The 22567-nt window shown below is 61.4% G+C and overlaps 1 protein-coding gene and 1 non-coding gene across 2 annotated transcripts; both read right to left on the bottom strand.

The window, feature by feature from the left end:
• Positions 1 to 395: 395 nt before the first annotated feature.
• On the bottom strand, positions 396 to 469 carry TRNAN-GUU (transfer RNA asparagine (anticodon GUU)). Its single transcript has one exon. It is a non-coding gene; the product is annotated as a tRNA-Asn (tRNA).
• A 2416-nt stretch (positions 470 to 2885) lies between these two features.
• Positions 2886 to 21473, bottom strand: LOC126042864 (maestro heat-like repeat-containing protein family member 2B). Its single transcript, XM_049810597.1, has 33 exons — positions 21345 to 21473; positions 19396 to 19561; positions 18910 to 19008; positions 18197 to 18348; positions 17720 to 17863; positions 17106 to 17198; positions 16542 to 16611; positions 16317 to 16430; positions 15780 to 15853; positions 15336 to 15455; positions 14213 to 14320; positions 13863 to 14019; positions 13441 to 13601; positions 13028 to 13169; positions 12287 to 12339; positions 11740 to 11847; positions 11372 to 11491; positions 11048 to 11170; positions 10056 to 10217; positions 9706 to 9828; positions 9318 to 9385; positions 8837 to 8972; positions 8636 to 8731; positions 8080 to 8184; positions 7731 to 7854; positions 6897 to 7003; positions 6303 to 6455; positions 5044 to 5189; positions 4635 to 4797; positions 4147 to 4340; positions 3395 to 3532; positions 3099 to 3210; positions 2886 to 2924 (listed from the first exon to the last, which is right to left on the bottom strand). Exons 1-33 carry the CDS (start codon positions 21357 to 21359, stop codon positions 2886 to 2888), a joined length of 3885 nt encoding a protein of 1294 aa, XP_049666554.1. The 5' UTR covers positions 21360 to 21473.
• Between the last annotated feature and the right edge of the window lie 1094 nt (positions 21474 to 22567).

Here is a 22567-nt window from a genome sequence, read left to right as displayed (position 1 = left end):
TTGTGCCTGAAGGCAGGAGTCTGGAGAAGAACAAGCAGCAGTGGATGGGGATCAAGTCAGGTGAAAGGCAGAACATTAAAATAAAGAGTAAAGAAATGAGTCTTATGACCATCAAGAAGAAGGAGAAATGTTTTTGGAGCACGCTACTGTTAGTGTCTTTAGTGAACGTAGAACTAAGGCAAATTATGTGGCGGGTTGAGCCCAGGTGGGACCTAAGCCCTGCTCCCCAAGCTTGGGCAGGCAAAGCAGAATAAGGAACTGGTGCTATCAGTTTTCCTTCCTTCCTCTGCCTTTGCTGAGGGGACTGAAGAGCCTGGGTTTTCTTCTAGAGCCATAGGATGCTTTGGGTTGGAAGGGACCTTAAACAAGGCTAGAACACTGTGGCCTAGGCGAGGCGTCCCTGGGTGGGCTCGAACCACCAACCTTTCGGTTAACAGCCGAACGCGCTAACCGATTGCGCCACAGAGACTCCCGAAGGGAGCTCCCTGGGGCTTCCCAAGGGCAGGCAGATGTTTGGCCGTTGCCAGGGAAGCGGAGCTTCCTCACGCGTAATGGTGACTTGGGAAGAGAAACACCACAACCCTCGATGCCCACCCTTCATCCTCGTCTCCCTGAGTGACGAACCTCCCCTCTCACGGCATTCCTGCGAGCAGTCCTGTCCCATTCCCTGCCCGCTGCAGACCACCCACCTGCAATAGGCAAAGACGGGCACCAAATTAACTCCTCCTGGAGCCTTGCACAAGTGCTTCGACCTCACGAAGCACAAGAAGCAGCGGTAGGGCAAGACGGGTTCCCTCCGAGCCCCCCTCGTACAAATGCCTGCCCTTGGAGAACGCCCAGCTCAGCCGCTTGCCCCGCGCCTGGCACACTCAGCTCCCAGGACTGCCGGAGCCCTCGGCACTGCAGGTGCCCAAAGGAAGCTCCTGGCCCCAGCACCAGGCCTGGTCGCCGGCGTAGCCCACCTTCTTCTCACATGGGTCAGCACAGGTGGGGAGGGCTGCCAGTCTCCTCCCTTGAGGCGGTGCTGCCTCGGATCGGTCCCCTCGGCTGTCACTGTGCCCTGGTTTGGGGCCCGCCCTTCCCTGAGGGCTGCCTCGGACTGGCCCCAGGGGTCAGGCTGCCCAGGTGCGCCTGAGGTGATGCTCTCTGGGATTGGCCGCCTGCTGCGGTGTGCTGCCCGCCCTCCCCTGAGGCGATGTTTCCTCCGATTGGCTGCAGCAGATTGCTCCTCCCATCCAGTGATGGGTCAGGCGGCTTATCAGGCACCGGTGCTTTGCTCTTGCCAGCTGTGATTGGTGGAGCTGGCATGCCCCGCCTCCAACCAGCACACTCCCGGCAGGGGGCCCAGCTTTTTCCCCTCTTGCCACCTTTCCTGCAGGCCTCGAACCTTGACTGGTGGGTTACCCATCGATCACATGCCTTGCCCCCGCCTCCTCAAATGCGATTGGCTGTCCTGGGCCCACTGCCTCCCCAGGGACTGCTGGGTGGAGGTTGCCAGGCAACGAACTCCACCTTTAGGGCTGAGAGCCTGGGAGTGGAGCTGTGGGCCCCGAGGAAAGGCTGGGGGTCATCAAAGGCGGGTTTGGACCCTAAACCCGAGGATTTCGGCCCGAAACGTGAGGCTCTGGGCACCGCAAAGGATAGGCGCGGTGCTACAGATGACGCTGGGGACCCTGCGAAGGAGGGGAACCTCTTGGTTCCTCTGCCCTTTGCCCCAGGGTGCCGTGTGTGGGGCAGGACTCTGGGCTCGGGGAGAGGGAAACTTCCTCTGGCTCACGGGCAAGGCTGTGCCAGCCCAGAGCACGCAGGAGGTTGCCACCTCTGAAGAGCGGGACGAAGGAAGACTGGCCAGCTTGGCCCCTGCCGGTGCCCCCGCCACAGCAGGAGCCCCCCTCAGCCTGCTGCTCAACCCAGAAAGGGGCTCCGTTCCCGCTTAGGCCCTCACCTGTACCAAGGAACACCTTTAGGAAGGACGGGGCAAGGCGGAAGCACGTGCTTCGCTTGAGCGAACTTTGCAGAGCGTTCCGTTTGGATCACGCGTGTGGTGGGACCCGCGGGACAGGGGGCTGAGGCTCACGTGGGCTCGCAGCCGGGCCAGCGTGCACAGCAGCCCAAGGGACAAAACCACGTCTCTGCTGGTGGCCTCCCTGTGTGGAGCTGCCCCTGCCCCCTGCAGATGTGCAGAGGCTCGCTGGGCGTGAGGAACAGCACCAGTGGGGCCTGCCTGGGTTAAGGGGCAGGGGTCCGATGGGCCAGCCAGATGCTACTCTCCGTCCCTCTGCTCGGCCCCTGTGCCATTGCTGACCCTTTAAGGTCCCCCCGCCATTCCCCACTCGTCCCCCAGTGCCCCCCTTCCGCCCCCTGCCCACACACCTGTAACCTCCTGTGACCCCCTCGGTTCCCCCCAGTGCCCCCGACTCCCCCCAGCGTGTCACTGGGCAGTGCCCTGGGGGGTCCCAGCGTGACGGGACGCCGGGAGGGCGAAGCCTGCTGTGGCGATACGGTCGGGGCTCTCCTGGGCCGTTCCCTGCACCAGCGCGGGCTGGTGCTGGAGGTGGTCATGCCGCGGTGGGAGGGGTGGCGAGGGGATCCCCATGGGCAGTGGGAGGGCACGGCAAGGCCCCAGGACCCCCCGGGGAGACCCCTGCTCTGGGGTCTGTCCCGGCATGACTCCATTGTCCCCAGCCCGGGAAGATCTGAGAGGGGCCCCGCAGCTGGCAGCCCCCAGCCTCGGTGTCACCCACACGTTGTCTCACCGACCGCCGGGCTGCGATTAGGGAAAGAACAGATACGCTCCCCTTTCGGTGTCTTTTGATGAGCTTTAATTAACTCCGTGGTGCTGGCTGGGGCCAGGTATTGCGGAGGGATTCCTCTAAGTGCCTGCCTCACTTGGAGGTCCCTGTCGTCCTGCGGTCCCGAGAGATCTGGAACAACACCACAGGCAGTGCCGTGGGGACCTGGTCCCGGCCACGTGCTCCCCTGGCCACCCCGCTCCAGGGACCCGTTCGCCAGGGATCTTCCCACAGAAAAAGACATCCCGAGCAGCAGTATCTCAGTAAAAGCCCTCTCACCCCTTCCTTCCCCATCTCCTGCCTTACCTCAGCAAAGCAAGCTGTAGCTGTCACCCGCAGTTTAACTGAGCAGGAATCCAGCCACGGCAAGAGGTTCTTCACCAGACAGGGGGAGACGAGCCCAGCGTGCAGCAGGATGCTGTGCAGGGGTCACAAGCGAGGGACACACAGTTACCCAGGAAGGCCACAGGCCGGGCCTCCAAAATTCGCTTGCGCCGACGCAGACGCTATTCTTCAGCTCCCGACGGCTTCCAGGGTCCAGCGGCCATTTCCCTGGGCACAGCCCTGCAGGAGTTGGCCAGATGCATCCCTGGTGCTCTTACCGGGTCAGGAGACGCACCCCCTCAGGGTGAGCCAGGGGGTCTTCCAGGCGAGCCCACACTGCCCGATTCACGAGCAGCCGCGTCCATTTCTGCACCATGCATCTGCCCAGCACCAACTCTATAGCTGAAAGGAAAATCCTGGCAAAAGAAACAAAGCGCAAAATAAGCAAACCCAATCAAACAAAACAAGTCCAAATAGCACCACCGCCAGAAACCCCAAGAACTCTCAAATCGCAGCAGGTTAGGGGAAGACTGATCTGCAGCAGAGCTAAATACCCCTGGAATGATGCTTCACAGCCTTCCAGACTGCAGCTAACGACACTGGCATTTTCTTCATGCCCCAGACCCACCGAAGCAGAAGAAAACCCACGCCTCTAGACTGACTCCACGCTAGGTGTCAACCGAGGCCAACACCTCATACCTCTTCCCACCAGCCTTTGGCCAAGAATGACACCAGTGCCCGCAAGAGTCACTGCTCCAGCGGGGGTCCGTTGAGGGAGTGCAATGCTATTGTGCACGCAAGGGTATGCAGGAGGCAAGAGGACGGCCGTCCGCAGTATGAGCTGCGTAAGACCTTCCTGCGGGGGAGCTGGAGTTTCTCCATGAAGGAACAGAAGTAAAACCAACTACGACGACCGCCTTCCGCATCTGGGAAGTGGGGCAGGCGAAGCCCTCCCTCAGCCCCACAAAGGCACGTGCCTTGGCACGGGGAACTGAAGCCAGCCCCTCCATCTGCCCCTTCGGCTCCTCACCTGCACGGCTTCTCCACATGCATCGCGCACTCGAGGAACAGTTGTCTCCAGCTGCTCATGAGCAAAAGCCGCCTCTCTGCACCCAGCATTTCACTGGCCCACCTGAGGAGGCTGGGAAGGAGGTGGGGAAGCAGTTGCCTGAGCTCCTCCGTGCTCCTCAGGGCAAGCACCACCTCGGAGATGGCACGGGTGATCTGCAGAGAAACGTGACCAAGAACCACCTGTTCAGGGAAGGCCTTTTCCCACCAGCCTGGTTCCCCCGCCTGCCCGGGGTGGGGGGTCACTGTCCGCACTTGTCACTTCTGTGACAGCCTTGTGGCTCAGGAGTACCAAACTGGCCTGGCTCCCCACACTCCTTGAGGCTGGCCCAGCACAGCGCCCTGCGAATCTCCACAGGCACCCCCAAAGGGCACCTGACTCCCTCGCGCCCAAGCGTGAGTTAGCAAGCAGATGCCAAGCTGCAGACATGTGTCTGCCGTTGAACGTACCGTCAGAGTCTCCAGAGCAGTCTGACGGTTGTGCCGCTCACAAGTGGAGGAGTCCGTCCCCAGGCGGTCGCTTCCTGCTCTGTTTAGTTTCTCCACTAAGCCCCTCAGGATCCGAATCCCAAGGATGCTTCTCCCCAGGCTCCTCCACAGCTCCACCGTGTCACTGCAAGGGAAGAGACGTTCACCCCTGAGCCCGTATCCTTGCGGTCCTGCGGTGCCCTCAAACCTCCTCACCTGCAATGGGGCTTACGACGCCCTACTCACAGCAGAGCCACAAGCACGCAGTCTTGCAACACTCCAGACTGCTCGGGCAGAAAAAAAAGACCTGCTTCTCAACCGGACCCCCCCAGGGCAAGGAAGCTGCAGGGTCCCTGTTTGACTACAGTGGGGAGGTGGGTCGTGCCCGTACCTGTCCATGAGCAGACTCTTCTGGAGGAGACTGCTGATTACAGGCTCCTGGTGAAAGCGGGCGAGGAGAAACACTGCACGGAGCAGGAAGGGCCTGTGGGTGCTCTGCTGCATGTAGCTGTACAGGGTGTTCAGGATTTTCGGCACCTGAATGGAAGAAGAGGAGAAAGAAGGGCTCCTTTACCCCCTCCTGCGGGGCCCGGACACAGTCATTCGGCACACGAGCGATGCCTGCTCCCTTGACGCAGAGTCCAGATCCGGCTCGAAACCTCACGCCTTCCACCCTGCCTGACCCTGGCTCACATCTGGAGCCCAGCGTGCTCTTGGCAATCGTGCACCTGCATGCACACACGCACACGCATGCACACGCTCACACGCACAGCCTCGGCCGCTGCATGTGCCTGGGCCCAACCCTATGAGCAGCTGCGTGCCCTGTGTGCACACAGAGGACACGGACCCGCTTCACGCTCAACGCTTGGCTAGCTCTCCCCACGTGTCTGTAGCGATGCAAGACCACGACCAAACACGCTCTTTGAGACCCCGCAGATGCCTTGCAGGGCCCCTGCAAGGGCACGTGTCTCCTTCCAGAGGAACCCCGTTCTCCAGGGACGCTTTTCCTCGCCTCTACCCTCCTGAGACTGAGTTAGCCTGCACTGCGTGAGCCACTGGTGGCCCTAGAGCCCAAGTGGAGCGCAGCAGAGCGTGAGCGGAGGAGAACAGGAGCCTTGAAAGGGCAGGCACAGCACGAGGCCAGAGGCTCCCAGGCTACAGATGGGCAGCAACTAGTGGCTAAAGGAAGGGCACCTCACAGGCTGGGTAACACCACAGTCGGGGAAAGCAATGAGAGCAATGAACAACTATGCAACCTGTGGAAAACCTAGCATGCCCAGCAAAGCTCGGAGTAGATGGAATTGGGGACCAGTGAAGAACGAGAAGGGTGAGGTGGGTCCCAGGGCAGGGAGGACTGACAGTGACCCCAGAGGAAGGGGAGGAATGGCAAGGCTGGTGCCTCCCAGTGCCTCACTCATGGGAAGGACCCGGACCAATGGCAGACTTTGGACAAGAAGTGCCCATAGCCTTGTCACCAGCTGGAGCAGGCGCCAGCAGCGGGTGCTAATGCACGACTCGGACCCTCAGTAGCCCCTGAGTAGGCTCGGCACACAGGCGGCATTTCTCGAGCCCGTGCCAACTGCACAGGGTGTAGTGCAACAGCCAACAGGAGAAAAGACAAAGTCTAATGGAAAAAAATCTCTCCCTTACCTCCTGGACTATCTCCTTTCTGCATTCCACCAGGAAGATGAATGCCCACTTTCTCACTGCTCTTGCACGTGGGGGCTTGACAGGCCGCAAGCTGTCCAGGATGGCGGTCAGAAAGTCCACAGCCTGTGCTGCAGGGATGCATCTGCAAACGGCCTGGAGAGAAGTCAGGAACAGGAGAGCCCGCATCACAGCTCTGCCCCAGCGATTCGGAAAGGAAAGGCAACTCGACGGGACTGTTAGTTGAGCAGTCACGGAGTTGAGCAGGCTCTTGACCCTCCTGCTGTGCCTACAGTGCTGTTTACATCTGGTGCAGCTAACCGATTTGGAAGTGCCTACCCCCTTGTTGTTTGCTTATATACCAAATTGGTATTCTGACAAGAGCACTCACGCACACACACGCGTGTGCAAACGCACACATCATGGTGTCTGCTCCAGCGTGCCTAAAGGACGGTCTTGCCTCAAAGCCTCCTGCTGCTTGCTGACAACAGCTGTCCTGGACAGCCCGCTCTGGAGACAGAGACTCTGGACGGGAGCAGGGAGACGTGCAGGAGCCCAGGAGCTGGGCCCCCACCCCACTGTTTCGGGGCCAGTTACCTTTCGTATTTGGGTACAGGTCTCCGCGAAAGTCTCGGTGTCTGGGCTGTTCAGCTCCTCACAAAGGCACCGGATCTCATCTGCCTGCGGCACCTTCATGCTCTTGGCTGGAACAAACAGCAGGACAGGAGTCACGTCTACAGAAAGCCAACCTCTGGCCCCAGATACCAGTAAAGGAGAACCCCCGTGGTGGCAGGGAAGGCCACAGGGAAAGCCAGGGCCCTCCTGAACTTGGGGCAGCGGGATTTCCTGAGCCCGATAAATGGCTGACAAATCCCGGGCTGGAAAGAGCCCTCTTCCTCCTTAAACCATTTGCTGGGGCTTCAGGGTTTCAGCAGCCTCTGCTCCTAGCAGCTGCGTCCCCTATTCCCACACAGGCCACCATCATCTCTGGGAGGCAGGAAACCTCCCTGTGACTTCCTCAGCACAGGCAGACCCTGCTGCCTGAAGAGGAAAGGGTGCAAACACAACCCTTTGCAGCACGCTCTGGGCCTGCAGCTCAGATCCCTCCTCCCCGCCCAGTTTGCTCTGGGCAGCAAATTGGTTTTCTCTCTTGTGCTCCACAGGAGATTTCTTCCCTGCCAGGGATGACTTGGGAGACTGCCCTGACCACCCAACCTCACGCACGCCCCGGGGAGGTGGGACTCAGCAACACTCTCTCAGGGATCCTTCCTGAGATGGGCAGGGGGGCAGAGGGCTAACAGGGTGGGGGCACAAAACCAGCCGAGCACGTTGCCTCCCCCTTCCCTCCACGGGCCCGCGGTGGCACCAGGCCAGGAAGGGAGGGAGGGAGGATCGGGCTGAGCAAGGCTGGGAAGCGCCTGCTCTCCTCACCTTGCATTTGGAGAAGGTAGCCAAGGCAGACCCATGCCCTCTGGCGGCATGTGGCCAGGCAGTCGCTGGTCAGAGACCCCAGCAGTCCCACCAGGGAGCCGAACTGCTTGTAGGGACATCCTCTCTGCAGGGGACAGCAGCAGGAAAAAGGTTGCAGGCAGCCCCAGCGCCCGCTCGCCTCTGCTGCCCAGCCTGCTCCCTGGGCAGCGACCAGGCAGAAGGGCAGGCAGAAGGGCTGCCCCGTAATCCCAGGGGCCCCGAAAGCCAGCACCCAGCCGGGCAGGGCTCCTTTCCAGGGCCACGAATGGTGGGAATGGGGCACAAGGGCACGCGGAGGGTCCCTACTCACCGTGAGCTCACATCGCTCCTTGCAAGCGGCCAGCACGTGGGTGCAAACCCGCAGGGCTCTCTCCCGCTCCCATTCTTTGGCCGAGGTGAGCCAGCCCTTCAGGACCTGGGGCAGGGGGCATCTCGCTCGCAACAGGAATCTTTCTCTCCCCAAGATCCCTCTCCCTTCTTCTCTGGTCCCTTCCTGGCGCATCCCCCGCCCCACCAAGAACCGGCCCTGCAGCCTTCACCGCCTCGCGCTCTGCAGCCGCCTCTGCCCTGCGTCAGGTCTTGCTTCCCCGCTGGCGTCTCCCTGCTCCGGCCTTCCCCCCAGGGCTGCTCTCGCCCAGCTCAGGGCTGGCTCTTGGCTTTCCCTCCACCAGGGCCCACTTTGCTGCCTGTCCTGAGGCTGCAGTGGCCGGGCGCTCCTGACCCCCGGCCCCGGCCAGATGCACAGCCCCAGAGCAAGGAGCCAAAGCCCCATTTGTCTGGAGGAAAGGTATCCACCTCCTATCACCCACCAAGGTCTCGATTCTCTGCCCTGGCAAGGCTTTCCCTGTTGCCCCGTGGCTACTCACGTGGACCACGTTGCGAAAGCAGGCAGAGGTCGCCTCAGCCTCCAGAAGGGTTTCTATGAGGTGGCCCAGATCTTCCATGCCTCTCCTGTGCAGAAGCTAAAAGCAGCAAAGGAGAGCTGAGGCTATGCATCATGGGGGCTGCCAGGGCATGCTGAGGTGGGATCCTGACCCACAGATGGGCAGGCACTGGCCGCTGGGTACCTCCATGTTCACAGCTGCCCTCACACTCTTCCTTCCCTTTTTCATCTGCTCCTCGGAAGGATGGGACAGAACACTCTGGCAGCACACTGCCAGCAGGTTGCGATTTTCCTTCCCGCTCAGAGGTGGCCTCAGCTTGCTGGCCAGAGGAAAAAGGGAGACAAAACAGAAAGGGGATTTACTAACCCTCTCCAGGGTGGCTTAAACCACAACTGGGTCCCTCCTAATCGAGGGCCCCAAATCCAACACCCCCAGCCCACGCCAGCGAGCACTGCCTTCAGCTCCAGCAATTCCTACCTCCGCCCAGGCAGCAGGCAACCCCTCCACCCACCAGGTTAAGGAACCCCTGGGGCTCCCTTCTTCTGGGAGACACCTGGAATGGGGAACACCCTCCCCACTCCACAGCCCCAGCAGCTCCTGGCCCCATGCTCAAGCTGGGCTGGGGCACACTGGGAGTGCCCAGAGCCTGGGGAACAGACCTCACCTCAACTCCTCCAGGGCATGAAACACTCCATACACCAGGGAGTCCCAGGGCTCCCTCTCTATCCAGTCCTGCAAGTCCCAGAGACAAGTGCAGAGTTGGCAGCGGGCAGGGACACGGGACAGCCCTCCCGCCGCCCCGGGGACAGGCTCTGCTGCCAGGCCTGGGCAGACGCTGCCCCATCTCCCCCACGGAACCCCAAAGGCACTGCAGGAGGGACCCTGCTCCTCAGCCACAGCCACCCAGTACCAGCACCCAAGGGCCCCACCGGCTCCAGACACAGCTCCAGGAGCTCGCGTGAAGCCGAGAGACCATCGTGCCTCTGGGGAAACCAGGCTGATGGCGCAGCCCAAAACTCCCCCGTGTGACGGCTCCAGCTACGGACACTCACCAGCAGGGTCCGTGTCGCCTCCTGCTTTGAGGAGAGCTCAAAGCTGCCGCAGTCGCCCACAGCCTGGATGGCACAACTGACCTCGGCGATGCTCTGCACCAGGGCGAGCTTGAGCTGCAAGTCCTGAGGCCAAAGAGAGCAAAGCACCCCTTGAACTCTTTGAAGGGCTGAGAGGTGGAAGAGGAGCATGGGCAGGAGGAACCCACGGAGAACTTGCATCTGGACGTTGAGGACAAACCCCTCCTTGGGAGGTCTTTAGGAAGAGACCGCCCATCTCGGTACACCCCAGCCCCGAGGGGCCGGAGCTGGGGCGCCCAGGCATCCCCACCCTACGCGCCCTGTGCTCCTACCCTCTCATTATCTCTGGAGAGCCTCAGGATGTTGCCCATGATGTCTTTATCCACGCAGGTGAGCAGCTGCTCCTTGGGGGCATGCAGTGCAATGCCGCTGTAGGTGCGCATGAGAGCAGCACGAATGGTCCAGGTTCTCTCCATCTTCTGCCGCCGCTGTACCTGTGTCGACAGAGATGCCCTGAGACATCAGCCCCGGGACTCCTGTGGCGGGCTCCTGCGGCAGGCCCTGCCCCGCACCCTCGCCAGCTTCCTTGTTTCCCCCAGCAGCTCCCCAAGCTGCCAGTGCTGCTGGGGCTGGGAGTTGTTCCCACCCCGCAGCTTGAGTTCTCTCTCTCGGAGAGGGAGGAGGTGCAGCCAGCATCGCACACGCTGCTGGCTGTTATACCACTGACTCGAGAGGCCGGGGAGCTGTCTGGAACCTTTCTGCGGACAGGTACCCGACATAGCCTGTCACGGTCCTGCTCAGAGCCGTGCAGCCTGTGCGGGTCAGTGGCGCAGATGAGCCCGGTCTGCTCCCCTCCCCAGGCCAGGCTGCACTGCTCTCTCTGCAGGGCCCTGCCCTGCCCAGAAAGGCTTCCCCACAGCCCCCAGGTGGGGAGCAGAGCCAACGAGACCTCGCCAGGCTCCTGCTCCCAGCCCTCAGCTTTGAGGAAGGGGCAGAGTGTCACACTGTGCCCACCCCCTTGTCACCAGCTCCTGCTGAAGTTAAGTCAGGGCAACGTGGCTGCAAGCAAGCAAGCAAGCAAGCAAGCAAGCAAGCAATTGCTGCAGCTGCCCCAGCTGGGTGGCTCTGATCCACCAGGTGCCAAACCCCATCCTCTCCAAAGACACCTCAGGGGCCAGGATGTCCCCTCTGAAACACAGGTCTCGGGTAGCTCTTCCAAGAAAGTTAATCTAAAGGCAGCTGCCACAGGGTGGCTGCTGCAGGTGTAGAAGTGGAAAGAAGCCCAAAAAAGGAAAGCCAACCAGCAAGCCCCTCGTTCCTTTACCTTCCAGCCTGTGGAACCCTGGTAGGACCAGTCTCTGGTGAAAGCGGCAGAGAACAGAGTCACCCTGTCCAAGATCAGGTAGAAGTGGCTCTCGGCAGCGTGGGACACAACAGAAATCATTCCCTGCAACCACGGAGAAACGGGGAGTTGGTTCCAGTCCAGGCATTCAGCCGTGGCCAGCGACAGTGGCCAGGCAGGACGTTGCAGCAAGCAGGAAACAGCAGCAACGGGGAAAAGCAAGGAGGTCTGGAGCTGGGCCAGCAGCAGCCCTCCCTCTCCCCCAGGAAAATCCAGGGGATGCTCAGGACAGGAGTGTCACCTCACCTTGGCCTCAGACAGCTCCACAGGGTTTGTCTCCCGGAGGAACCTCAGCACCTGCCCTTGGACGTGTCTGAGGTCCTGACAAGCTGCCAGCACTGTCCCAAGAGCCTTGTACAGGAAAAGCTGAAAGAGAAGGAGCCGAGCCCGAGATGCAGTCATGGCCTGACCCGTCAGGAGAGGGCTGGCCCCAGATGGACCCCACCACCTCCGGGAGCAGGCAGAGCCAGCCACGATGCCAGGCTGTGGCCAGCCGCTGGGGCAGCCCAGGGGAAACGCCTTTTGGGGACGAGGGAAAGGAAAGCAGTGAAATCTGGCTGCGTGGGCAGAGCACCAGCGCCAGCTCCAGCCCCAGTGCCGGGCAGGACACATACCTTCTCCCAGGAGCCGGCAGCAGAGCTGCCCAGCCGCTGGCTCAGCTCCTGGCTCAGGCCTATGGTCCAGGCCTTATCCTCCACGGGCTCCAGCGACGCTCGCAGAAACTGGTGTGAACGGGAAAGGAAGCGAGTGTTCCCCTGACCTTGGCCAGGGCCCTTTCCACGCTCACGTGTCCCGGGATGCTGCGGGGGAGAGCTGCCGGGAACGGCAGTCTCTTCCCCCACCCCACCCAACCCTCTTTTCACCAGCTTCCCTCTTCTCCTAACGCCTCATGTGAGACCCCCCGGCAGGCCGGACTCAGAGGAGGAGGCAGTGCTAAGGCGCGTGCCACAGCGTTAGAGGGCGTTAGCCATCAGCCGTGGCACGTGTGCAGGCAGCAGCTCCTCTTGGGTGGGCAGGCACCTACTGCCGGGGGAGGCGCAGGGTGCTCAGGAGGTGCCCCCACCTCCTGGTGCCTACACAGGCAGCCCCCAGCTTCCTCCCACAACTTTGCTCCCTCTTCTCCCCCCTCGATTTGTGAGACCCCCCGCAAGGACGCTGTACCTTAAGCACACGGCGCTCCCACTCTGCAGAGGCCAGGGAGCTCTCAGTTCTGCCTAGGAAGCAAGAGGAAGCAAAAGCTCTCGCAGCTATTTAAGCTCACACCAAAGGCGAGTCCGGCGCTCTCCTCTGCAGTACGACCTCCCAAAAGTCCCAGGCCATCAGGCTAGAGAGGGCCTACGCGAAAGCCCTTGCGAGGCCAAAGACACAGGAGGGATCCCAGGGGCGGTCGTCAGAGGCATTGACTCAATCTGGGGAAGGACGCACTGGCCGCAGCAGATCCCCACGGAGCGACTGCAGCTCCCAGAACAACTCCAACCACCCAGTCCCAACACACGTTTTCTCCCGAACCACCCATTGCCTTTTGCCCATTTCCAGCCCTTCTCCCAGGCTACTGCCGGGGACAGCTGCGGCAAACCTCGCCTGGCCTGGGGACTTGGTCCTCCACAGCCGAGGGCTGCACCCCCTCCAGGAGCACCAGTCCCGTCCCTCTCCCAGACACCATCCTTGGGTGATGCCAAGACCTGCCCTCCGAGGGGACATCAACGGCCCTGCCCATCCCCTGGGCTGAACTGATGCCAGGGGACAGCTGCCCCCAGCCTCAGCACCGGCTCCCTGGAAGGGGAAAGGCAGCGGAGCAAGGGCTGGGGAACTGGGGACAATTCCCCTCCGTCGCGCCGGGGCAGCTGCGTTTTCCTGCCCCCCTCCCTCCCCTCCAGCCTCTCCCTCCCACCTGCACTTTACCTTCCAGGTACTGCAGCAGGAGGGGGATCTCGGTCGCCCACGCCGCCCCCAAGCCTCTGTGGATCCTGCCGTGGAGGGCCTGCAGCAGCTGCAAGGCAGCAACCGCGCGTTCGCGGCTCGGGTAAGGAGCTGCCGCCACCACCTAGAGGAGGGCAGGAGAGAAGGGTCACTCCTGCCGCCAGAGCCACAGCTTCTCCCAGGAGGGAGCTCGGTGCCGCTTGGCTGGCAGCAGGCAGCCGATGGCTTCACCCAGGGTGCTGCCAGCCCTGAGAACGGAGCGGGATCCCTGATGGGCTCGGGCATGCTGCCTCCTCCTTGGGGGCTCCCAGCGCTGGCCTCAACAGCATCTCTACCCCGGGATCTCCCACCACCCCTGGCCAGAAAAGCTCTTTCCCCAGGGCCCCGCTACTCACCAGCAGTCGAGCCAGCAGGGCCTGGGGAGCCGGCAGCCGGGCTGTGGGGAGGCAGAAAGGCTGGGTGAGCCGACGAGCCTCACGCCTCCGATAGCCCCACACAGGGCGGAGGGCTGAGAGCAGCTGCGCTGCAATAGCGCTGGCTGGGGGGCTCCCCAGGGCTGCCCAGCAGGAGATGAAGGCAGCTCCAGCACGGCCAGGAGCGAGCCCCGGCTCACCAGGAGAGCGCTGCGAGCAGGAGAGCCAGGCCTCTGCGCCGGGCACGGGGCCACGCAGGGCAGAGCCCCTCGTGCCCAGCAGCAGAGCCTGTCTCTGCCCTTTGCTTTTCCTGGGCTCCTGCTCAGGGCTGGTGGGGCGCAGGGAGACGCGGGCTGGCCTGACCCCTGGCCAAACCCAGCAGCAGCACTCGCTGGGGCTCCTACCTTGCTCCTGGGAGTCCGTGGCATCTGGCTCCTCCTCCTCCTCGCACCCCGCTCTCTCCCGTCTCTCAACCAGGGCTCGGAGACAGCGGGAGAGCGGGATCAGCATGCCGCTGTACTGGGCTGGCACCACGTACTGCAGCAGCCTCGGCCACAGGAGCTGCAGAGAAGAACCGGGCAATTCGCCACACTGGCATTTCCGCTCAGCGCCAAGACGAAAAGGACGGTCTGCATTTCCCCGAGCCTGGTGCGCTTCAGCGCAGGAGGGGACAGGTTCAGGGCATGGGGGAGCACACGGAAAAATGTCCTGAAGGCAAGAAGTGGCCACAGCAGCAGGACAGAGGGCAACTTACTTTGGTCATCCCTCTCAGAGTGACGTCCAGTGAGCCCACGATGTCCAGGCACAGGGCTCGAATTGCTCCATCCTCTGGGTTTTCCCAGGCAAAAAGGCCTCCTGCCACCTGTAAGACAGAGTTGGCAAACCCCCAGTTACCCTCAGCTCCCAACTGATGAGGCTCAGGCACGCCTCACCAGTGCTCCTCTTGCTCCTGTGCCTGCCTCCCTCCCGACGGCCAGACGGACCCAGCTCGAGGACCGGGTCCCAGACCCTGGGAAGGACTGGGAAGCCTGGGAGCAGACAGTGCCGCTGCTTGTCTGCTCGGTCCCCTGGGGCCCAAATGCTGCTGTCGTGCCACCAAAGCAGACCTGAGGAATGTGCCCTTCAGCAAGGCTGTGCTCAGTGCCAGCCCTGGAGGCAGCACACGCAGCCCGACGACGGATGTGGAGGAGCACCCGGAAGCCCTTTCCTTTGCCCTGCTCCCAAAGCAGAGCCTCCCCGAGCCTCAGAGCGACGCACATGGATCTCCCAGCTACAGGGAAGGTGCGGCCAGAGGGAACGTCCTCGGCGAGTCAGCGGGAGGCTCGGCCATCCCCAGCTTTCACCTCCTGGGCACCCAGCTGAATGCTGGGAAATGCTCACCGCAGGGACTGCCAAACGGCCCGTCCCCTTGCCAGAAGGGATGTGGGCCCCCAGACTGTTACTGGATGGGCCGGCTGTGCTTTGGAGGGCCAGAGCACGAGAACACCACAGAAAGCTCCTCTAGCCAGGCCCACCTGTCTGCACTGGCTGTGTTTTGCTCACCGTCCAGCAGCATTTAAGGATGGAAGATGTCCTGCCCCTACAAGACCCTCCCTTTGCAAGGCGGCTTTGCCGAAGGCGCCTGTGGGCGCAGCTCGGCACCACAGTGCCGGGTGGCATGCCGAGGTGTAAACCCACATCATCCACCGACATCTCCACCAACATCGGCACAGACGCCCACGAGGAACGGCCATTCGGAAGCGGCTCTGACGGCAGCGCCAGTGCCGATGGCTCTGCAGCATGGAGCTCGCCAAGGCCAAGGCCGCCGGCAGGAGCTCTCAGCACGGTCCAGGCGCTGGTCAAAAAAACCAGCCCTGGGTGTCCTGCTCCGCCCTTACCAGTCTGCCCGAGGTCCGGCTGAACTCGCTGAAGATGTGCCCCACCACATCCCATGGCCAGCAGCTCTGGGATCCGGAGCTGAGCAGCTCCCTGCTGAACTCCAGAACTGCCCTCCGCACCTGCCAGGGGAGAGTGTGGTTATGACCCTCCTGTTCAAAACCCAAAGGGTTTGCGCCTTTGTGGCTCGCAGAGAGGTGGCAAGGCCACGGCAGAAGCTTTCGCTCCTGGTGTCAGGGCTGGGCTTCAGCACCAGGCTGGACGGGCATTTGCCCCACAGAGCGCAGAGACCTCCCCGCTCTGCCCGGCCAGCTCTCCCCAGGGACGAGCCATCAGCCACCACCTGGGCAACGCGCCAGCACTTCCCCAGGCCCCCTGGCTCTGTCCCAAGGGAAAGGGTTTCTCTGCCTCCCCTGGCGGCACCCTCCCTTCCCAAACCAGTTCACCTGGGCACTGGGGTCACTGCACAAGGGGCGCATGGCCTCCACCAGCTGGGGCAGCTTCTCTCTCGCCGCAGGTGCTGGAAGAGATACGGAGAGGTGTGCATTGAGGCAGAGCCCCAGTGGCAGAAGGGATCCCCTGAAGCTTCCAATGGGACAGAAGAGCGGGGCCTGACTGGCTGCACGGGAGGCAGCGGCGTAGCCGGAGCAACCCCGCTTCCAGAGGCACGGCTATTTTACAGGGACCGAAGCCTACGGCAACACAGAGAACAAGAGAAACAGCACGGGTACGAGCAGCTCCTGTGCAAAGCAGCCCACCTGCCCGCCCACCAGCCTGCCCGTGTTACAGAGCTTGGAGCGTCGTCCCTGGTGTGCCGGCATTTCTAAGTGCCGGGGGACAGCCCTGTTGCAGGGCCATCAGCTCGGCTGGGGACCCGCTCTTCGCAGCTCCCTTTGGGTGCAGGTGCACCACTTTCGGCCCATTCCTGCTGTCAGCCCAGCAGCCCCAACCCCTGCCTTGCGTCCCTGGTCTGTGGCACTGACCGTCAGCGCGGGCCAGCACTCCCAGCAGGCCCAGGGCTGCCACGCGACCGGCCTCACTCCCACCGCTCAGCTGGGAGTGCAGAAACACGCCTGTCTCCTCGGGGCGCATTCGTGCTGCGGGGAAGAAATCGCATTCTGCATCAGCAGGCAGCTGTCCCCAACAGCCAAGGACAGGGAGAGAGCTGCCACGGCACGGCGGGCCATCGCCCAGTCTCCTCTCCTTACCCTGCAGCATGATGCAGCGGGACAGCACTGCCTTCTGGGCCGGGCCAGGCTCCTCGGTCACGTCAGAGAGCTGCGGGAACAAGGTCCATTTTAGAGAAAGTGGCGTCAGTGCCGAGAGGGACTGAAAAGAAACGGCGCTCTCCGTTCTCCTCTCCCTGGGCACTCTGGGCATGGGACCCACAGCTGAAACCCAGCCCACCCCACGGTGGCCCCGGGCACACACAGAGGTTTGCGGCAGCCCAGGCTGCCCAGGAGCTGAGGCTGAGCAGCGCTGAAAGGCTGCCCTCAGGGTGCTGGCGCTCCAGAGTCCTCCTGCGACTTGGCCGAGAGGGAAATGGCTGTGGCAACCGGGCTGCCCCTCAGGCCCGTTCCAAACAGCCAGGATCAGGCCTCCTGCAGCCTTAAGATGGCACCCGGATCGAAGTCCTGGCGTGCTCCAGGCCTGCAGGAAGGTCCCAGTGGAGGAACGCCCTGCTCTGCCCTGCCAGCCGGCAGGTCTCTCCCCTCCGTGGCAATCACGGGTGCAGGCCTCAGGCTTGCGGCAGGGTGCAGGGCTCCCCTTACCTGGCGGTGCACAGCGGTGCTGATGGCAAGAGCCGTGCCCTGCGGCATTGGGGTCTGAACTCCCTCCAGTATCTCCAGGACATAGCTGAGGCTCTACAAGAGAACGGGGGGGAAGAGGAGGCTAAAGCCACCTAAAGGCACTTGGGAAGGGAGAAACCCAGCACACCTGGGATAAGGGGAGCCCCTCACATCAGCTCCCAGGGAAAAGCCCGATGAGCAGAGCAGCATCAAGAGGGTCTCTTTCCTCGGAACGGAGCCCGGGCTCGACAACTCAGTTTCCCACTCATCAGACCTCGCCAGTCGCCGCATGGGACTGGACATGGCCCTGGGCATTCGGGCAAAGCTCTTCCTGCACGCAGAGCCCCAGGGAGCTGGCAATGCCTCCCTTCCTGAGCAGGTGAGCCCCAGGGACTCTTGCCTCCCTCCCGCCCTGCCCCCGGTTTCTCCTTTTCTGCCCAAAGAGCCCAGAAAACCCCTCGCCTCCTCTGCTCTTCCTGTTCCTTCTCTGAGGGCTTCCCACCTCCTCCTGGCACCCCACAGCTCCCCACTGCCTCTTAGCACTCGCACAGACCCACCCAGCAGCCACGCACGCCGGGCCCTGCGCAACATCTCACCTTGGTGAGCCGGGAGGTGTCTCGGACCTCCTGGTATTGCTGCAGGAGCCAGAGGAGCTGCTCCCAGGTATGCTCTCGGTGCTGCTCCTCATGCAGAAGGACCCCCAGCATGGCAGCCACTGCCCCGAGGACAGCCTGCTTGTCCTGAAGAGGGAAGGGAGAGGCTCCGCTTGGAGGGCTGAAGGTCTGCCTAGTGCTCAGCACCCCCTGGACACCGGTCTGCCCTTCCCACTGGGAGGGGTTTCCCTTTCCCTTCTGCCCTGCAGAAGAAGGGCTCGCTCCAGAGGAGAGAGAGCACTTCCCCACCCCACCCTGCTACCCCAGCCCTCCCTGCAGAAAGGCCCCAAGGCTCGGCTGCTTCCCGTCGGGAAGCCCCCCTCCCCTCGGCCCTCTGCTCGCACCCCACTGGGCACAGACGGACCCAGCGCCACGGACATCCCTGCTGCAGCCCCGGGCGTGGAAAGCAGCACTTCTCACCTCTTCCTCCTTGCAGTCCAGCCAATTTGCCACCACATAGCGGAAGACCGGGTAAATGGCTTCACAGAACTGTGCCGCCCCCTTGCGAGGGAAGGGGCATTGCTCCCAGCTGCAGAGGTATGTACCGACTCCTTGCGACCATTGCTCCAGGACTGCACCAGGACGAAGGAAAAGGGAGCATGTGAGAGTCTGCAGCAGGGACGGTACCTTGCATTCACGCCCAAGCCTGCTTTAAGGACAGTCCCAGGCTCGGCAGGGCTCAGCCCAAGACTAGATCTGGATCCGAGGGCAATCTGTGCTCTTGAGGTGCCTGGATTCAAACGCCCCACCGTTTCTCTCCTCCTCACTCCCATCGCACCTTCTCCTCCTCAACAGCCCCTTCCCCTTCAGCATTTCTCACTGCACACCCTTCCCTTCCCTTTCCCTTCCCTTTTCCCTTCCCTTCCCTCATACTCGCCCTTTCAGAGCAGGGAGTTTAATCCCAGAGGGAAGCGGGGGAACAGAAACCGTGGGAAGGGACCCAGGAGTTTCTCCGTGCAGCGCTGCCGCGTCCTGCCCACAGAAACCTCCTGGCCTTCCCCCGCTCCTCCTACACACTCGCTGCAGTTTGGGACTGCCGCGGGCTCACAGCCACCACGTTCCCTCTGAGATCACATGGAGGCATCGAAGGCCGCCCCTGCCCCTAGGACCCCAGCCAAGGAGCCGACACTCACCACTGCAGACGGCATGCAGGACCTCGCCGCTCCCCACCTGGGTCAGCACGGTGCGCAGGGCGAGCAGCGTCATTCCCACAAAGGGGATGCACCGCAGGGCTGCAGAGGAGGCAGGGACAGAGGGACCGAGAGGGTCGGTGAGAGACACGGGAGACTGGGGGCCATCCCTGCCAGGGCTGGGGCTGCTGGGCCACGCAGGACGTGCCGGAGGGCGTGGGACGGGCTGCCTTCCCCAGGGGGGAAGCCCTCTGGGGAAATGGGGAGGACGGTGCAGGGCCAAGACCCCGCGGGTTTGTCTCCAACAGGTTCCCACCCTTTGGGAACTGGCATCGGGCTGATAAGGCAGAGCTGCCGACTGGCCCTGGCACGGAACAAGGAGGCACGGCAACTCCGTAGCCCCCCAGTTCAACACAGGGCATTTAGGGAGGGCGAGGATCCCTTCTCCTTGTTATCACAGATCTCTACCCAAGGCCCAGGGTGCCATACCATATCTGCGGGCCATTTTGCCCAAGGTGAGGAGCACAATCTCATCAGGGACCTTCCTCATGGCCTTCAGGTGGCTCTGGAGCTCGGACATGACAAAGTGGAAGTGGGAGCGGGCCAGAGCTACCAGGACGTCACTAGCGGCCATCTTCACGTCACCTGTCACACCCTGCAAAAGCGTCACAGGTTAAACACTCCGGAGAAAAAGGCTGAGGCACTAGGGCAGGCTGAATGACCCCATCTCCTCTGCAAGACCCCTCGGGACAGCTGCGCTCGGGGCCGAGCGGCTGCTGCCTCTCGTACCCTGGGATAGGCGGGCAGTTCCCTGGCGAGATGAGGGAGGCTTTTCCCCAGAACAGCCCTGTGCTGCTGCCCCCCCTCCCTCTCCGTGCAGGTGCCAGGAACAAACTGCCGCAGGCTCAGGGCCCCCCTGGGACCTCTCCGTGGGGCTGGTGGGTTGCCACAGCTCTTCCTCAGAGCAGGACAAACAGTGTTGAGCTTGAACCCAGCTGTCGCTCAGTTAGAAACAGCCCCGAGTCTGCTTCTCTGCACAGTTCCCTGCCTCCCTGTGGAGTGATTGCTAGAAGTGACTTATCACTATGTTCCCCGCGCCCCCTTGAGGGAAGGCAAAACCTCCAGGGTGGAATGCAGTGGACACGCGAGGAATTGGTTCCCTAGTAATTCTCTGTGCAACGTAACCTGCAACCTTAGATGTTAGCAACACCAAGGGGGTTTGGTGTGCTGACCCTAAGAGAAGTAACACGGAGGGTGGAGCGGAGCGGAGACGCCACGGCCAGTCTCTGTGATATTATCGCAGGGATAGGGAACTGGAACGATAGGAACGGTAGGTCCCTGCATTGAATCCACGGAAGCAAGGAGGTAAAATCATGGGGGTTCTGTCGACCTACCGCCCTACTTCTGATTTATCTCCTAAGTGCCCTGTCCTGGGGTACTGACACGCAGAATCACGTCCTCTGGGTGAACTTTGCCCATTATAATACCAAAACACACCTCCATCCCAAAAGCTACCCGCCTCCAGAGTGCAACCACCCCTCACTGAGCCTGCGCTCTGAATTTTTTTCTAGCATGTCCTTTTAAAAGCAAAGCGAGAGAACTTAATACCAATCAAAGTAAAGGCATGCATGACTAGAGTCGCTCGAGCTCCACCTAAATAGGAAAATCGTATAAAAAGGCCCAAAGAGAGGGGGACTATTAGGGAAGATACTGTCGTGGACAAGTTGGGAGGACATCACTGCCTTCTGGGGTCAGCTGACAGGCTGAACCTCTCTTCCCCCCAGAGGGACACCTCTTGGGTGAGATTCGAACACTCGGCTGTAGCGAGTGCTTTCCCGGGAAACTTAGAATTCCTTAGAGCTCTTTTTCTTCCAGACTTCAATGCGCTTGTAGTCGACTGTATTATTATTTGCACGTGCCTTGCAGACAGTGTATTTATCATCGGCAATCCAAAAGAACCCGTACTCCTGTTGCTGTAATAAACTGTACTATTCGTTAAAATCTAGCCATGATAGTTCATTGAACGCAACCAAGCTCCTTAAGTCTGGCTGTGATAGTTCCTTGAACGCGACTAAACTGAAAGTACAGTGCGCTATTTCTGCGACCGTAATCGTGATGGTTCAACATACTGAACGCGACCGGACTTACGGTGCTGAATTGGGCATCACCCAGAACCTAAGCCTAGCCGCCCCCAGCCCCTCTGACATCTAAGGACAAGCTGGAACGCAAGGGGGGGTATTTTCTGCCTAAAGTCTTTACCCTTTAACACAACACTCCCCTCTCCAAATTCCCTGCCATGACGAGCCCCCAGAGCCTCTCCCTTAGGACCTCTGCTGGGTCTGAACAACCGAGGAACATCTCTGCGCCACTCTGTATTTCCCCCAAAACCAGGGGCAGAGGCAGGCTGCTTGGGTGGCCTTGAAAGAGAACAAGCTCACCTGAGCTGCTCGCATGTCACTCAACGCCTCTGCTATCAGGCGGTTCACAACGCCACTCGTCAAACAGCCGTCACCTCCCCACAGGACGCTCTCCAGCTCCCGGTACGTCTCCACTCGGTCACCCTGGGGACAGACCACAAAGGGGAGTGATGGGACTTGCTTTGCCCTTGTTCCCAGGGAGCCACGACAGAGACCTGCTGCCCTCCAAATCATCTGCGTGACACAGGCACGAGGGACGACTTGCAGGCATGGGTCAGGACAGCCACGGGGAACAGCAGGCTCTTCCGTGGCGCCTCTGACACTAGCAGACAGTCAGAGAGGGAGATCGACTCCACCGGGCCAGAAGGCCACGTGGGAGCCTGGGCGGTCACTCCCGAAAACGGGGGACGGCGGAGGTCAGGGGGAAAGTGCCGGACAAGGAAGGGTGTGACTGTTCACTCAAGCCCTGCCTAGATTTTGGCTAACCCAGCTCCTGCTAAGGCCTGGTGTATGCTAGGAGCAGCACCATTAGGTCAAAGCGAGAGCACCGTGTAGGCAGGACGGGTGGCCAGAGAGAGCTAAAGGGCCATGATGCAGCCATTACCAGCTGCGGATGGCTGTCTCCGGCAGCCATTGCCTTTTGTCTGGCAGCTTCCTCAGAATCCACTAATGTAAGGAAATGGTAGAGACCCAGCCTCCAAGCTGGACGGTATAAAACATCAGCTTACTCAAAAAGCTCTCCGTTGGCTCATAGGTTCATAGCAAAAAAAATTCTGGGTTTTTTGCTCATAGGGGCACGATATTAAGAGTTACAGATTATAAGTTATGAAACCTTACGACTTGACTGGTGAAGGAGTGAATTCACGTGATAGACGAGTCTGGGAGAAGGGAATTGAGCCCCTGTCATGTTTTTCTATTGTATTTCTTACTGAGCTCATGAAATAAGGTCAAAATCACAGCGTATGTTGTCCTGTCCATTTGAGAGATCCAAATGGACGGTGACAAAGGGGAAGGCATGGGAACGAGACCACGCCCCGAGGAGGGGAAGCCGTGAGCACCCTGCGCCTTGGGGCCCAGTGTTGCTCCTCGCACGGGGCAGGAGCCCCAGCACTGGGAGCTCCCGGGGAAAGGAGTGGGGAGCAATGGCATTAGTCCAGCTTGAGCAGCAGGATCGACGCCTGGGGACAAAGTGCCTGCAGGAGGGCAGAGGTGCTGTCAGGTGAGACGCCCCTCTGCCACGGCAC

The sequence above is a fragment of the Accipiter gentilis genome, chromosome 9, assembly GCF_929443795.1.
Source record: "Accipiter gentilis chromosome 9, bAccGen1.1, whole genome shotgun sequence".
NCBI classification, from domain to species: domain Eukaryota; kingdom Metazoa; phylum Chordata; class Aves; order Accipitriformes; family Accipitridae; genus Astur; species Astur gentilis.
The sequence above is the reverse complement of the archived record's forward strand: the minus strand, read 5'-3'. Positions and strand labels throughout refer to the sequence as shown.

Excerpts from the sequence above, each read along its gene's own strand:
- LOC126042864 (XM_049810597.1), bottom strand. Across the intron at positions 12,340-13,027 it reads CCTGCTGCAGTACCTGGAAG|GCAGAACTGAGAGCTCCCTG; the intron begins GTAAAGTGCAGG and ends CTTGCTTCCTAG. Across the intron at positions 4,341-4,634 it reads CTGCTCTGGAGACTCTGACG|ATCACCCGTGCCATCTCCGA; the intron begins GTACGTTCAACG and ends GTTTCTCTGCAG.